This window comes from Galeopterus variegatus, unplaced genomic scaffold (assembly GCF_000696425.1).
Source record: "Galeopterus variegatus unplaced genomic scaffold, G_variegatus-3.0.2 Scaffold5837, whole genome shotgun sequence".
NCBI lineage: Eukaryota > Metazoa > Chordata > Mammalia > Dermoptera > Cynocephalidae > Galeopterus > Galeopterus variegatus.
The window spans coordinates 70482-87632 of record NW_007731948.1 but is presented as its reverse complement, the minus strand read 5'-3'; the positions used below and the strand labels follow the sequence as shown (position 1 = coordinate 87632).

General features: G+C 47.3%; 1 protein-coding gene across 1 annotated transcript; it reads right to left on the bottom strand.

Annotated features, from left to right (window-relative positions):
• Positions 1-1649: 1649 nt before the first annotated feature.
• ABHD4 (abhydrolase domain containing 4) lies at positions 1650-14567 on the bottom strand. Its single transcript, XM_008590076.1, has 7 exons — positions 14486-14567; positions 11151-11239; positions 9140-9512; positions 8825-8979; positions 6920-7031; positions 4029-4215; positions 1650-3135 (listed from the first exon to the last, which is right to left on the bottom strand). Exons 1-7 carry the CDS (start codon positions 14545-14547, stop codon positions 3046-3048), a joined length of 1068 nt encoding a protein of 355 aa, XP_008588298.1. The 5' UTR covers positions 14548-14567; the 3' UTR covers positions 1650-3045.
• Positions 14568-17151: the final 2584 nt, after the last annotated feature.

Here is a 17151-nt window from a genome sequence, read left to right as displayed (position 1 = left end):
AGCAAGCAGGATGAACTTTCAAGGCCATAGGCCCTCCTTCTGGGTCAAGTGTCAGAGGCACAGGGTCCCTTAGACTAGCGCCTACAGACCCGGGGCATCAGAATCTCCTAGGGAATGTGTTTAAATGCAGATTTCATGGTTAGACTCCATCCAAGTTTCAGCACATTCTTCAAGAGGGTGGTAGCATCACTCAGTGTTGACATTAAATCCTTTTTAATGTTACCTCCTAAACATCTCTTGCATCTTTTTTCTGTGTCCACCAGCCACTAGTCAAGTCCAAACCATCAGCATCTCTGGCCTGCACCACTGCCGTAGCCTCAAAGTTCTCCTGCAGGGAGGGCCTTATCCCTCTCCAGTCTGTGTACCACAGAGCAGCCAGAGTGGCTGTGCCAACCTCAATCTGATTCTGTCATACTCCTCCCCGCAATCTGACTCTCACCCAACTCATGTCTTTTTAGGATGAATACAATGTGGCTAGAGAGTCTGTGTGAGGTCCCTACCGACCTCCCCAGACATCTCCCAGCCACCCTCACTGCTAACAGCCTTTGCAGTTGCTTTTCTCTCCTGAGTCGCTGTTCTCTTCCTTCCGCCCTTTTAACTGTCCTACCTTCAGGCTCGGCTGTCATCACTTCTGTAGGAGGCTTTTCCAACCTCTCATGGGCAGCATTTTCCAGATGCAATTTTACATTGATTTACATAATAATTTGATTAAGTGCATTTCTCCAAATAGAGTAGAATTTCCCATAAAGGCAGGGATCATATGCTTCTTCACTATTGTAGCCCTAGTGCTTGGCATGTAGTAAGCTCTAAATACCTGCCTTCTCCATACCAGAGTTCTGTCCATTTGTTCATTCATTCACTCATCCTTATGTATGTAGTATTGTGGGTCTTTTTTTTGGCCGCTAGCTGGTATAGGGATTGAACCCTGGACCTTATGGGCTGTTTAGAGCTTTGAATTTCTGGGCCTAACTGGTGCCAGCCAACACAGAGCAGGCACTGTTGGTAATGATTTGAATACTTTGTGAAGACTTTGTATACATTTCTCACTTCCCTTGGCTTGATCAAAAATTTATTGAACATGAACTATATGCCAGACATGCCCCTTATCCTTACACAGCTTATGGTCTATGGGGGAAAGATAGACATTAAATAAGTAACCACAAGTTTATGAGTTTTACAAAAGGGGTAGTTGGTGTGCCATGGAGACACAGAACAGGGGTCCAAGTCTAATCTGAGGGGTCAGGGGAGGATTCTCTGCATAAGGAGTATTTGAGCTGAGACTCAGAGGATGAGTAGGATTAGAGCAGGCTGCAGGGAGTGGTACCCATGCAGGCCCACCTGTGCATAGGAAGTGGTGCATGGAATGGGCTGCAGGGAGACCCAGTGCTGCCTAATTGTCCTTCTCCTCCAGTGAATCGGGGCTTGGCCCACCCACATTCTGGATCTCAACTCCTCATCAGTCATGAGTGGGTTGGCTGCAATGGCCTGTGCTGACATGGACTCTGGTCTGGGTCCAGAGGGCCAGAGATGGAGTGGTGTGTAAGCAGCAACCCCTCAGGGCTCCCTCCTCTGACTCGGGCATCACTTGGGCTGTTGTGAATTCAGTACCACCTAGCACTTGTCAGAGCAACATTAAATGCCATCACTGCTAGCAGTTTTTACTAATTTTTTATTAATATAGAAAACGAGCCCAAGGCAGTTTGACCAGTAGTACAAAGCACCAGGAGTTAATACTATTCTGGTGAGAGCATTGGCTTTACAAAATGCAGGAACAGGTAGAGCTGCCCTGGTTTGGGGCTAGGCCCAGCCTACTGCCCAGAACCTGAGAGCAGCACCTGGACCCAGCCCCTGGGAGAGGGCTGATAGGTAGGTGGGGGGCAGGATGAGCTGGAGGCCATGGGGATAGAGGGTCAGGCAGTGGGAACCATCCTGTGGCTGATGACAGGGGACTGTTGGCTTGAGGCTTCCCATTGGACCATGGGAAAGGGCTCAGGGAGGGCCTCAGCTCTGGAGGCAGGTAAAAAAATATGGATACTAGTGGGCATGGAGAATCCAGACCTGGCCCTGGGGTTGAAGGGCCTATTCCCCCACTCTCCACCAGGGGCCACCTTTGCTCTATACTATATATGGGGCTTCAGGGCCCAAGGCACAAAGGGAGGCTCAGAGGCCTCCCAGTTGGTAGGAAAAGGGGGCAAGTAAGGAAGCACTTGAATGTTCCCAGCTTAGGCAGCCAGGGCTGAGACACAGGGAAGGACTACAGCACCCCTGCACAATGGGGCTAGAATGTGGGGCAGGGATGGGCCTCAGCTGGTGACCAGGACTAACCTCATGGCAATGGAGCCTGCCTCGAACCTTGGCAAATCAAGGCTGCAATAGCACTGAGTGTCAGTGGACTGGGTTCTAGACTTAGCTCTGCTGAAAGTCATATCACACAGAGCTGTGTTACCATGGGCCAGCCATGTCCTGCCTTGCCCTGTTCCCTCATCTGTCAATGAAGGCTTTCAGGTCATAGAAGGGACCTGCAGGTGAAGGGAGCTCTAGGACCTGCTCTTAGTAGTTAAGTGAGGACTGGTCCAAATCAGAATCTGGATGGAACTGGCACAGGATGAGGGTGGGGGTGATGGAGAAGATGTTCTTGCACGGAACCTAACCCCATAAACACTCCAAAGCTAGGAAAGGCTGCTGGGAGCCCTCCTTTGCCTGGAGGAAGGAAAGGCTGCACAGGGAGAGATGTGGCTCGGTGCAATCCCTTCACCACCACTCGGGGAACACTTGGCATGGAGAGAATGCGGGGCACTGTGCATCCCTTCATGTTCTTCCTCTGGGTGGGGGGCTCAAGGCCTCTTCTCGCTTCTGCCTCTAGCCCTTAGTGTGGACTCAGGAGTGATTTTTTTTCACTGTGGTCCTATCCTGGGGACAGCCCAAGACTCTGCCTGGCTGGCACATGTTAGCTTGTGAGGGAAGGATATAGGGGGTGCGTGAGTGGACAGAGAGGCGAGAGTCACTCGCTGGCTTCCTCCTCTTCCTCTGTCTAGAGAGAGCAGCTCAGTCGACCGAGTCGCAGATCTCCTCCACCACAGCGTTGAAGATGTGGGGCTGGTCGGCATAGACATGGTGCGATGCACCCTCAATCTCCTGTGGAGAGAGGACCCGCGGTGGGAGATGGCCCTTTGTTCCTGGCACTAGAAAGCTGTCGCACCATTTCTTTTCCCCTTAGATGAGCTTGCCTGTCATCCACGAGCTCGTAGCAGAAATAAGGCTTCACCTTTCTCCCAGGATCACGGTACTTTCCTTTGGGAGGCAACGAATCCCAATATCCCATTCTACTTCTGTGGCTATTCACTGTCTCTTTCTTTCCATGTCAGCCCCACCACCAATCTGCTCACTTCATACAGAGTAAGCCAGGGCCCGTGGGGGCACCCAGCCTAAGGGAAGGCAGAAGGGTGGCGCGAGGGCTTCGCAGCAGCCTCTACTACTCGTCCACTGTTCATAGTGCTGGTGTGGGGAGGAGTTACGGGGGGCCAGAGTGGCAGCCTGTGCCTGGCTACTGGATGAGAACCTGCCTTTTAGCTGAACAGGAATACTCAGAAGTGGGAAACCCCTAATTATGAAACAACAAAGGGAGCCAAAACTTTCACAAGCACTGCCCTCTCTCAATCTGTCCATTCCTCTTTTCTCACTGACTCTTTGATTACCTTCTCTACCCCAAGGGTGAGAGTTGAGTGACTGAGAGTCAGTCAATGTGCTGGCATTCACTTCACAGCATTTCTTCTTTGTGGGGGGTGGGGGGTGGGGAAGGAGCGATTGGCAGGTGCAGGGATCCAAACCCATGACCTTGGTGTTATAAGGCTGCGCTTTAACCAATAAGTTATTACTTTTTTTTCCTTTTTGGGGGGCTGCTGGCCAGTATGGGGATCTGAACCCTTGACCTTGGTGTTTTAACACTGCTGTAACCAGTGGAGCTAACTGGCCAGCCCACTTCACAGCATTTCTAGCTCAAGTCCCACTCCTGGGGTGGCCCAACATACCAAGTCTCGGACATAGGAATCCGGCCGCTGCATCTTCACCTTTTCCCCTGTGCTGGTGTCTATCCAGGTGTTGGCCCCGTAGATCATGGTGATGGGCACGTCTTTTCGAATCAAATGAATTCGCTCCAACATAGGGCGCCGTGCCCAGCCGAAGGACTCCATCATGGCTTTGAATGCTGTCTCACCACTGACAGAAGCAAAACAGGGTGAAGCAATTAATAGAATAAACCTTTCAGCAGAAAATGTCAACTTGTTGGTTTCCTCAGAGGCTGGGGCAGTTATCTTAGTCATTTTTGTATTCCTCTCAAAGCTCAGCATGGGGCTCTTTAAATATTGGTAAGAGTAGGAGATGACCCAGCTGGCTGGTTAGCTCACTTGCTCATAGCACGATACTGACAACACCAAGGTCAAGGGTTCAGATCCCTGAACCAGCCAGCCACCAAAAAATAAGAAAAGAGTAGAAGATGACTAAATCTCCAGAAGTCTCCTATGACAGAAGGTTAGGAGGGACACACTTGTGAAAAACCCCATGGCACTGAGAACTGTCCAAGAGTGAAATGGGTTAACATTTATTCAACAAATGCTTGTGTCACCCTCTGGGCTGGGGGATGGAACATATGAACAAGACAGATGAGGTGTCTGCCCTCCTGGAGCTCACATTTTAGCTCATACTTTAGGGAGGTAGATAATAAATAACAAATTATATGATTAATTATTTCACTTAAAATTTTCCAAGAATGATGAAAAGGTGGTAGAGTGCTATGAGAACACAGACTGGAGGCTTAGTCTACTGGGGGAGGGTCAAAGAGTTCTTTTAGGGTGAATTCTGAAGAGCAAGTACTATAGTAGTAAAAAGGCTTCCTGAGAAGACTCTGGAATTAAAATTCAGTCTTATGAGAACCAGGGAAGCAGCAGTTTCTGCTAAGCAAGAAGCAACAAATGCCAATATAATTGCTTCACTCCCTGGTCATCTTCTTAGATAGAACTAACTGAGGCCATATCATGACGTGTCTGCAAGGCTGGGACAGTCCACTTTCTGGGCTGGTCTGTAGCTTTTGCAGGAGGTAGGGAGGCTCGGGACACTGCCACCTCCCAGGCTCCACTTGTTTAGTATAACTATCCCAGTCTCCATCACATTCCCTCCATCATCATGAAGGGAAGCTTGATTTGTGCCCAAGCCACCAGAAACTGAGAAGTTTTCCTCAAGACATCACTCCCCTGTGATGAAGGGAAGCTTGATTTGTGCCCAAGCCACCAGAAACTGAGAAGTTTTCCTCAAGACATCACAGCACAGTGGAAAAATCATGGGCTTTGGAGCTGGATAGACATAAATTTAAATCCTGGCTATTTTTTCTCAGCAAGTTGTGTAACCAGAGCATACTTTAATTTTCCCATGTACAAATTGGAGAGAATTATACCTACTTTATTAGGTCATCACTAGGAGGATGAAAATATATACAAAACCCCTCAGTTTTGGTACCTCCCAAACATTTTTCCCTTAGCCAAATGTTATGTTTTTTAAGGGAATTGATGAATTACCATAAGCTTGTCAGGGTTACAACTCAGAAGAACTCAGGGGGCTATAAAATTGAGTAATGGTGTTTGGGGGTAAGGGAACTGGTTATCACTAATGTCATCTTTGCTTCTTCCAGGACATGAATGAGCTGCAAGATTATGTAATCTGTGATTTAAATTGGGGGGCCACTGTGCAAAACTAGGTTTGGGATGGGGGAGGTTCTGAGGAAAGGGCTAGGGTTGGATCCCTGGTGGCCCATTTGGGTATGAGATTATCACTGAACCCATGGGGGCCAAGAGGAAAGCTGAGAGCAGGAGGCGAGGGGTACCAGATTTGACTGTTCAGCTGAGAGTTTCTATGTTCCTGCTTCACCAGGGCCCTTCAATTAGCTGAGCTCATGTGGAATGTTGTTTAGACAGCTCCCACACTCCCAAAAGCTGCCTGGATTTGAGGCTGATACTCAGACAGCATTGCTGAAATGCTTTGGGTTCACGGTGGGCAACTTGGGCAGGCCTGCAAAGAGGCAGGCAGTGACCTTGGCTCCCCTGAGATGTTCCCAGCAGCTCAGGGTGAGGCCTCCACAGAGGCGGTGCCACCAACATGGCCTCATGGTATCAGCCACTCACAGGGAACTGCTTAAGGGGAAGATTACCTCCCTGACTCTGCCCTGGCTGTCAAAGTTGCCAAGACTGCAGATCGGCAGGCTTATGGGGCCTGCTGTGTAAGTGACCAGTCACACAGAGGAACTTTTCAAGGTTCTGGGGACACACCTAAATTTCTAAAAGATGCAAAGAAATTTCTGTCTCAATGGTAGGTTATTTCAAAGTGGACATAATTAAATTTAAAAATGCATACTCTTCACTGAGCAATTCTATTTGTAGGAATGTATTCTATACATACAGTCACATGTGCAAAGGAGTACATGCAAGGAGGTCCTCTGAAGCAATGTCACTTGATACCTTAGACTGGAAATAATAAGGAAATTTGGGGACTGCAGGTCTGGGACAGAAGAATTCTTCCTTTCTTTTCCTTTTTAAAAGTACCATGTTTGTATCACTTACAGTTAAAAAAAAAAAAAGATCTTTTAAAATGTTTTCCAGATCCTTGCCCATCAGGCCAACTATGTATCACTAGGGAAGAGGGAGGGCTTTCCTCTAGAGACAAGAAGCATTAATTAGTGATTAATTAATCTGTCATCTTCTGTATCCCTTTGTGCCTATTCCTGGGGAACTCTCTGGAAATGATCAAGTCTGCTTGTGCCTGTGTTCCCCTATGTCACAGCTTTGTGGAAGAAGAAATAAAGCACAGAATTCAACCAGCCAGAGTTTTAACTCCAAACTGTGCACTTGGAGCTGGCCCCAGGAGCTGCCCTCACCTGGGATTCTGCGCATTGCAGTGATAGATATACTCTGATATGGTATCATCTTCAAAGAAGTCTGCAAACTTGCGCTTGAAATCTGGCCGGAATCGTTGCACTAGGCCAGGCCCTGGGAGGGGACAGAAAAACAGGGTGGCTAGTTTAGGTGGGTGGGTGGCGGGAGGGGGAGAGACAAGAATTAACAGCTTTAATGAAACGTTATTTCTCCTAAGGCTTTGTTTGCCACATACATTTAACATTACAGTGGCAGAAAGAGTGCGGGAATCTACTGGGAAGCTCCAGATGGCTTCAAATGATAGAGTTAGTTTGTCACCAAAGAATTTAGAGACAGTCTAACATCACTGAGAAACCAGGTTATTTTCAGCTCATTGAAGTTCGAAGATCTCCTCCTGCAAGGATCACAAGCCCCACAGGAGTCTATGATTGAGATGCCTTTCTTTTACAGTTTGAGCTATGTTCTCTTTCTCCCTGAGACCCTTATGGTCTTTTAATCTTCTCAAGGTAGCAGGTGAAACTGGACCACCTCCCAAGAGTCCTGTCATTTTCAGGCCTGTAATAGAATATGTGAGAGATGAGCTTAACACTGGCGGCTCAGACTCAGGGCACTGTGTTTTAGAACAATCTATTCCTTTCACCTTTTTTTGTTTGTTTGTTTTATCTTTCATCTTTTTTTAATGCTACATATACAAGCAGTAGGGCACCCAAAACAGGCTGTAAATGTTGGGCCTAAAGAGGAACTTTTTATCTCTCTTTTGTGAGAAGCAAGGGGGTGAGAGGGAGGTGAGAATTGGTCAGCGAAGTGCTCGAGGTTATCCATGGTCCTGGCCTCCCTCTATGGCTGCCAGCCAACCACTCCAACCATAACAGCTCTGATGTCCACACATGAACCTGGCCAGATGCAAGGCCAGAAAAGGGGACAGTGGTTAGAGCAGGCTTCTCCTTGGAACAGGAGTGTAGAGTTTGCTGGAGCTCACGGTGCTGGCAGCTCTGAGAAGGTCAGCTCTGGGCCCACTTACTCTCCTTTGGCACCTGTATCTCTTGCTAGCCTTTCTTTCTTTCAGAACTCCTGAATCTATGCCTTCTACTCAAGTGTTCATTTTTCCCTTTATCCAGGGTCATTCTGTTTTTCTTGAAGGGCCTAGAGAGGTAACTCTTATTTAGCCATTAGCAGTTAACTCATAATAACTGACTATTGAACATTACTATATAAACATAAGCCACCGATGTTTTCCATAAAGGGAATCTGCTTTTCACTTAATCAGAATAAAAAGCTCCCCAGAGGGGAAGGGTGCTGACAGTGTGAAGTCAGAAGGCCAGAGCTACTGATAATGTTTACTATGGCTAGCTCCCTGTCTACCTCCTTCGCTCCCTTTTAGCCACACAATTTGCTGACAGCTACTAAGTGCCAGGCCATAAAAGGCAGATGAAGATGTGCTGCTTGCCTGGAGCAGGGCATGGTTCAGAGGAGCTTGCCTGCTACTGTTATATTGGAAGCTCTGGTTCTGACCCCTCCCTGCTGCAGGTGCCAGGGATCCAGTGGTAGTTACTGCGCCAGAATCACCAACAGGTTGTCATAAAAACTCACACATGTAGTAGAGAAAGAGTTACCTCACTCCCCCTTCCTCTCTTGGAGTCTAGCCAAGGCATGGGGTAGCTTAGCTGTTCTGCTTCATCTGTTTCTTGCATAGGAAAGATTTTCCATATGGATAAAGGGGGAAAGAAGAAACTTCTGAAACCTCAAACGAAGAAATCTGGTCCAGATTAAAGGCTGTAAATAATAATGCTAGGCCCATTCCCACTTTTCATGAATAACCAGGGATGGTGGGAATCCAGACGCAGTGGGGTTTTTAGAATGGGAAAGCCTTGGTTTAAGAAGAGTTTCTTCATCTGCAGGCAACTCACCCCAGGGCCCAGCTACTCGAAGAACAGCCAGTGGATTGGAACGCCCTAGGACAGATGCCACGGCCTTGACCCAGGTTGGGGGTGCACGGATCTCACTGGGGTCAGTCGGTCGGAGGGGAAAGCCCCACGGGTCCACCAGGATGAGGTGTTTAACTCTACATTAAGGGGGGAGAAAGGAGAAGACACATTGTATTTGCTTGGAGGTACCATAGTCCTTAAATTGCCTGGGAAGGAGGAAACTATTGGAAACAAATACTGGAAAGTTCCCAGCAAGGCAAGGAGTTAGGTCATGAGGGAGGGTTGGCTCCTCATTACCTTTCGGGGTACTTAATGGAGTAAGAAGTGGCCAAGAATCCTCCCAGACTGTGCCCTAGGAGGATCATGCTGGGGATCTCCATGGTCTCCCGCCATGTCTCTATTGAGGTCACAAACTCGTCCTCAGCCCCCTCTGGGTCCCTCGGGAATGTGGGCCTTGAGCTTCGCCCAAAGCCAAGCAGGTCGAAGGTATGCAGTGTGCGGCGGGCACTCAGTGAGTCCATGTTGAGAATCCAGAGGCCCACGCCACCCCCGAAGCCGTGCACCATCACCAGTGGGGTGCGGTCCTTCTGCTCAGGGCTCACGGTCACTGTCCAGATCTTGTTCTGGTTGGGAAGGGACACATATCGGGCCAGGAACTTGTTCTGGAGACCTGAGGAGGGGAGAATCCCAGGATAAATCAACAAGACTGTTTCCTGACAGTGTCATCATTTTGCTTGAACCACTGCTCCAGATTCTCTCCATTCCCATGCCCTTCCCAAACTCCCTCACCTCTTGCCTTTCACAACCATCTGACCACTGGCAAAGACTTGTTCCTTGACCAAACCTCAGACAAGCTCCTTTGAGCCCTCTTTTTCATCAAACCTCAGCCTGTCTTCAGCCTGCCTAGCCCAGTCTTAGCAACAACCCTGCTAAGTCGGGTTAGCAAGAATTCCCTCACTCTTTATATCTGATCAAGTTCCTCATCCCCTACCTTTGATGTACAAGTCCTTGACCTTCCTTCAGCAAGAATCCTAAGCTAGTTTAGCAAGAACTCTCCTTATCCTTGATGCCTTCTCTTAGTAATTTTCCATCTGCTGAACCCTTACCCTGCTCCTTGGACATAAATCTCTACTTGTCCTTATTGTATTACGAGTTGAGCCCGATCTCTCTCCCTATGGCAATAATCTTCCTTATCAATATAATAAGTGTCAGAATAATTTTTTTTAAACACTACACACCCTAAAGAATTCAACTCCTAGCACAATTTGTAGACCACTTAGTTCGTACTAATGAGACCATCTTATTCCTTGAGGTTATTTGCCCAGCTCCCTTTGGGCGAAGGGTGGCGTGACACCACTAACCCCACAGAATCTTTGCACCCATCACTTCTGAACCTGTGTGTGCTTGAGTCTTGAAAGGTGGACAGAACTGTCCTCACTGACAGTATCTGGGAGGGTAGCTTCTGACTGGGTTCCAGCCAGGTGGAAGGGATGATGGGTGTGGACTGAGTGTTGGGCTTATTCCTGCTATATGTGGGGCAGAGCTTGCTCTGCTGGTGTGATAGCAGTCACATGACGGAGTTGTCTGGGTGTCACAGCCTGGATCCTGGACAGAGGCTTGAAAGCTGTGGCTGCTCTGTGGCTGTACTTATTACTCAGACCCATAAGAGAGGGGGTAGCCATGGTTGGAACAGTGGTGGCAAGGTGGGGAAGATCATATGGGAAATATAGGGAGATGTGGCCCAAGGATCTTGTTTGAACCCGTGGCTGCTGCTGCTCCTAGGATGCCTTGCCCCAACATGACACCATCCATAATAGCCAGTCTGTGCAAATCCCAAACTACTGTAGTACACAGATGGGTGGTGGGCCAAAACTGGATAGAACACAGGGCTAGTAATATTAGAGAATGTAGGACTGCTGGTTCTCAGGTAGCGAAGTGGTAAATCTAAGAAGTGCTTATGTGTTTAGAAGAGAGAGGTAGAAAAGGAAGAGGAGAGGAATGGGGGAGAAAGGAGAGAGGGGAGAATATATATGTGTGCGTGTGTTAACACACATTAGTACACAGTTTGAAGTCAAGTTGTAGGATGTGGCAGGAACTAGCAGATGGCTAGGGAGAAGTTGAGAAAGCACTATCATAAAATATGGAGTCCTCTGTGTAAATCTCTTCCCTTAAATCACTAACATCCCTTGCTTCCACCCCAAGCACTGTAATCAGAAATCGGTAGGCTTGGTGTGCCCGGCTCTGGACAGATCCTACATTCTTCTTGGGCCTCCTAAGGAAGGTGGGACAAGCTGTCCCTTCTACTTACACTGGAGGATCCTGGCTTCCACATTCTTCAGCTGAGACATGGAAGTGGGGCGCCAAGTGGGCAGCCAGCTACTCAGCCAGCCTTGAGGCCTGGGATGAGGAGACACAAGACATTCATTGGCAACATTAGAAAGGAAACATTGAAGCTCTCAGCCTTGCTGACAGTTACAAGAGAGTTATCAGCGTGCAGGGTGTTCCCCAGCCTCAGGAGATCTGCCCACTATTGCTGTCAGCAATTCTCTAGCTGCCTGCTAGACTGTTACTCTTCTCTGGCAAATGGCTATTAACAACATGCCTCTTGTTTCAATAGATATTCAGAATATCATATGTATAATACTTTACAATGTACAAATTCTTTCACATCTATTATCTCATTTGAGCTTTACAACTACCCTTTGTTACCCATTATCATAATTTATGTTCCAGGAGATTAAAAGGGGAGAAAAAGCAACTTTTAACTAATGTTTCAGTTATCCTTTGCCATCCCTAGGACTAACTGTTCCTCTAGGTTAGGACAGGAAAATTTCCATGCCACCTGTCCTCCTGGCAGGGCACTGACATTTGTACGTGCCCTCTTCCAAGCCCCTACAAGTGTGGGGCATTGTGTTAGTGTGCAATTGAGCTCTCAGTTGAGGTAATCAATTGAGGTGATCGATCAGTCCAACCCGGAACATAGACATGGGACAGGCAGGGAACAGGAGGTGGGAGACCTGGGTTCTAGTCCCGCTATGGTTCAGTGACAGGACAGGTTGCCTTTGTCCTTGTTTTCTAGATTGTAAAATGAGTGGAAAGCTTACCTATGTCCTCACCTCCCATGGCATGCAGTAAAACAGTTAAGACAACTCATCCTGCTTTATCTTCCATACCCAGTGACTTTAAGTCATTGAAGGTGAAAGCGAAAAGCGTCAGCTTTGAAATAAAAAACTCCTGGATCTGAATCACAGCACTATCATTGATGAGCAGAATGGCTCTGGCCTGTTAAGTCACCTGTCTCTGAGCATCTAGAAATGTAAGGAAACTTGTGAGGTGGCCAGCAATTAGATGCTCAATAAATGAGTTTTTATTATTCTCTTTCCATCTCATATGATATTTCTCTTTCCTTGACCTCTGCCTGGGTGAAGGGGGTTACAAGGCAGACACCAACAGCTAGAGGAAGGGCCTATGAACATCAGCATAGTCAAAGCAGGGGCGTTCTGTGGTAGAATTAAGGAAACCATTACATAACCCCCTTGGCACACACTGGGCATCCTGATTACATCATCTGAAGCACAAAATTTTAGATTAGGATGTTTCCTTAGCAATCATGTAGTCTAGCTTCTAAACCAGATCTCAAACACAGGTTTCTCAGTACCTCCTCCTTGGACCTTCTAGCCTCAGCTTTTCAAGGCCATACATGAATACTCAGTTTATAAACACATTTTCACACTTGTCTCTGTTTTCTGAAGGGAGGTGTGATTTAAAGCTAGAAGACCAGAGTTCTAATCCTAGCAGTGCCAGGTACCAGCAACATGACTGTGGGCACATTATTTAGCCTCGTCAGAGTTTCCTCATCTTTAAAAGGGAGGTAATAATAGTTTCTACTTCATAGGGTTGTTATAAGGATTAAATGAGTCAATGCAACTAAAACACAGAATAGAATAGAATAATACCTAGCACTAGCTAAACTCCCAATTCGTTTTCCCCAGCTAAATCATAAGCTGTCTAAATTACTAGTGTTTTCCAAGTAGCAACTCTCAGTGAGAAAAACTGGGGTTGCTGTTGGGAGTGGTACATCAATGGTTTTAGTCAGTGAGAGTTGTCAGTCTCAATCACTCAAATCCTAGGGAGATTGAGAACCCACTTAACACTCTACTGAAATTCTTTCTAGGCTTAAAGCCTGGGGAACAAGACCACAGAATTTTGCCTGTTCTTAAGACAAAGTTGATAAACTTTCCCTCCACATCATAGAAACTGTGACAAGTCAGATCAAGACATCTGGAACCCACATTGCCCTGTGACTGCCCAAAGCAGAGCTCAGGAGAAATGCTGTCCCATGAATAACAACATAGGCTACTCAGAAGATACTCCTTAGGGGGAGCTTTAGTTTGCCTTTCTTCTTCACCAAAAATGTTCCAAGTAAAGCACTGGGAATAGTGCCTAGCACACTGTATCTGCTCAGTACTAGGGAGGTAAGGGCTGGGGTGGGAAATTGAGGCCAGGAGCACAGAAGCCACTTAGCTATGAACTGAGCCTGGCCAGGGTGGTCTCCTCCATCCTGATGGGGTGAAGAAGGGGTTCTGTGCTGGGAGAGAATCCTGTTCTAGATCTCTGTGATTTGGGGCATGTCTTCTAATTTTTATGGGCACTGGCTTCTTCATTTGTGAAAAGGTGCTGAACTACCTGCATCTCTTCAAGCACTAGAATTCTGTTCCCCTAAGTCATTTTAGGAATTGTAAATTTCCTCTTGGAAAAGTCATCTTAGAAAGCAACTCCCCTGGGCATTTCCTTCAAGCCCAGGAAGCTATTTATTATTGTCATAAAGTTAATTATTTTTGCAGGCTGCCAGTTCTGCAGGTCTGAAAAGGTGTAATACCAGGTCGAAGAAAGGCCCTGTCCGGGGCCTTGTCTTGGCTGGGAGCTGAGTCATTCTTCTGGAGGCAAATTTTCCTTGCCCATATCAGACTGTGAACTCTTGTCACACCACCTACAGGTGGCATCCCAAACCTGATGCCCTTGAGAGAGTGGTCATAAACCCCAACAGCTCTAATTCTGAAACCACTGCATTAAGGATGTCGTTATGGTAATTTAAAGCATTATCAACTAGGGTCGCAAGCGGCTGCGTGTCTCGGTGGGCGATAGTTAAACTTGCAAGCCCATTACTCCATACCAATCCCAGAGCGGTGGAGACCTCTCCCTTCTTCCCACGCCTTCTCCTTGCTGGGCTAAGGGAGGCTCCTTCCACACCCACGGCTACCATCCCGGGGCAAGTCGAGACGAGCGCACCCGGCTGCTACCCCGCACCCGCGCCGCACAAGCTTGCTTTAGGAGGATCTCACACATCACCACCGGATCTAGTCCCTGAGTACAGGAGAATGAGGGGCAGTCGCGAAGCCTGACGTGGAAAGGCGGAACCACCGAGCTGCAGGCCAGCTCATCTACCATCGCCCCCCAGGCTCTGCCGCCGCCTCTTCTGGGCAAAAGCAAAGCGAGCAAACGCACCCCCCAGCCCTGCCTGGAAGCCGACCTGAACGAAGAAAGGCGGGAAGGTGTCTAAAACTGTTCCTCAGCCACAGACAGTCCCAGGATCATGGCCCAGAGAGACAGAGAGAGAGAAAGAGAGAGACAGGATTAACTCACTGCTGCTCCAGATCATCAGCCATAGTAAACAAGCCCTGCCGGGTCGAGCTGAGCCAGGCCATCCCTCCGCCTGACGCCAGCACCAGCTGACCCAGGAAAGTATCGGAGACCAGAGGGGCGAGGCCGGCGCCGCCTCCTGCAGAGAGGCGGGGCCCCCACCGCCGGGGCGGGCGCCGAGCGCGGGTGCAGGCGCGGCTGAGCCGGCGCCGCGACGGGTTGGCTTGAGCTAGCGGGCCGGTCTTGCTGTGTTTTCCATTACAGGCCTGTGTCCGGGCAGAGGTGTCTCTGGGGGACGGGGGAGGGGGGACTCACAAAATAGGACAGTAATCCTGGTCACACGTTTGGGGGACAGTGAAGGAGATAGGTAGGACTAAAAAATCCGAGTCCTGAGGGTGGCCGGTTAGCTCACTTTGGAGAGCGTGGTGCTAATACCGCGGTCAAGGGTTCGACAGAATGAATGAATGAATGAATGAATGAATACATACATACATACATACATACATACATACATACATACATACCCGAGTCCTTCACAGGAGCTCCGTCAGCCCTCTGTTCTCTCGTAATTCAAAAGTGACTGAACTACCCCTGCTCGCCCACACACACTGTTTGGGCTTCCTAGTATAACTCCCTCCCTCTGAATTCTCTTCTTGTTGGTGTTCCTTCTAATGCTTAAGATGTTTTAAGATGTTTGCTGAGACCACACCATTGATTGAATGCTCCTACAAAGGGCCTGACTGCCAGATTTCAAAAGGAAGAAACATTTCACCTAGTTAAATTTGAATTTCAGATAAGCGCAAGTGATTTTTTAGAATTAGTATGTCCCGTGCACTATTTGGGGCATAAGTGGGCATCCTGCATTTTATCTGGCAACACTAAACCTATGTGACATCTGCTGCCAACATAGGCATATCTCTGCTCTGGGCATGAGTGTGGCCCCAAACTAGTTTCTAGCGAAAATATAGCTCGACCCCAGGTCCCTCTTACTTTGGAGGATTCCCCAACCTCCCCGCCAGGAGAGGCAGTTGAAGGATTAACCTATGCAGCTGGGTCTGCCTTAGGTATGTGTGTGCAAGGACATGGGAGGTGAGGTCTCTGGCTTACCTCAGAGGTCCTGAGTGCACTGGCTTGCTCAGCAGAGGAACCAAATCTTGAGGCTGGCTGCAGAATTTACTTGAACTGGTAAACAGGGCCTGATTTCCCTGGAGCTGTCAGATTTTAGATCTGACTAAAACTAGACTGGGGTGTGATAGAGGATGGGAGGTAGTATGGTGGAGGGGAGGGGTTTACCAAGGTCTTTTTCTTTAGTTATCCTGCAAGAACCAGGAGATTATGAGATTTCTTCTTTCTTGTAACAAGTGTTAAACTGATCATTATAATAAAGACTTAAAGTTTAAGAGAACTTGCATTTATAGAGTTTAGGATTTAGGAATTTTCAAGATATGGGGTAGGTACTGTATGTAGTAGAGATATGAGTATTCAAAAAGTTCATGGAAAGATGCATATTCTTTTGATTCCATTTCTCCACAAACTTTTGAAGTACCCTGGTAGCAGAGGACTTGTCTCTTTCATTCATTCTTTTAATAAGGCACAGTGATGCTAAACTTCAGTGTGCATGAGAATCACATGGAGAGCTTGCTAAAAATTCAGATTTCCAATCCCTACCTTCTGTGATTCTAATTCAGTTGGCTTGGCTTTATGCTAGAGAGTTGCATTTTTAGATGCTGGTACTCAATAAGCCTCATTGGTTAATTAGAAGCATAGATTCTGGGCTCAGAAGTCTGGATTCTTGGCTTTGCCATTGATCCATTGCATGCCCTCAGGCAAGTTATTTAGTGTCTCTTAATTTCTTTCTCTGGCTTGTGTCTTGTGAGTATTAACCAAGATAATTCAAATAAACATTTAGTACACTTATTTATGCTAAAAATGTTACTTATTGTTGTTATTAATATTATTCAAAGACAAGCATTATATTAGGAACTAAGAATGCAATTATTGTTATTGGCGATGGCAGGGAGGCACTGAGCTCCTGGCTGAGGCTTGCCAACATCTTGTTACCAAAGATTTGTCACCAAAATCTTGTTTATTTGCTGTCTGTCCCAAATAAAAACAACCCAAAACTCAAATGTTGGTGAAAATGGAAGTCAGCTTTTAATCAGGAATACTGGTGACCTGAGGAGAGATGTGAGGCTAACCCATCTCCAGTAAACCTGAAGGAGAGTGGCCAGACTAAAGCCATCTCAAAGACTCAGATTTAACTGAAGGGTTTTTAAAGAGGGAGTTCAGGGAATGGAATGTGGGAAGTGAAAAGCAGGAGGGATGGGGACATGAGCTGTTGGGGCTCTGTTCAAGGAGCCAGGTGCAAGTTCTTGCCAAGGCTCCATGTGGTTTCTGTTCTCGTCCTTGATGTTATTATCTTTAGGGTCCTGCTTCGGAGTGGAGTCAGCATAGCTTTATTGATGTCTTCCTTAGTTTCTCAGGGTCTGGATAGTACGTGTCTTATGGGAAGTCTGCAGCTTTAGGATGATGGAAAACGACTTTATATTTATGTAAATAATGTCATCTTGCCCCATAACCAAGATTCAAAATATCAAATAACCATGGGAAAAGAGGGAACTCAGAGAAATGCATGATAAGAAAAAAACTGTCTTTTAACATTTCCTGAG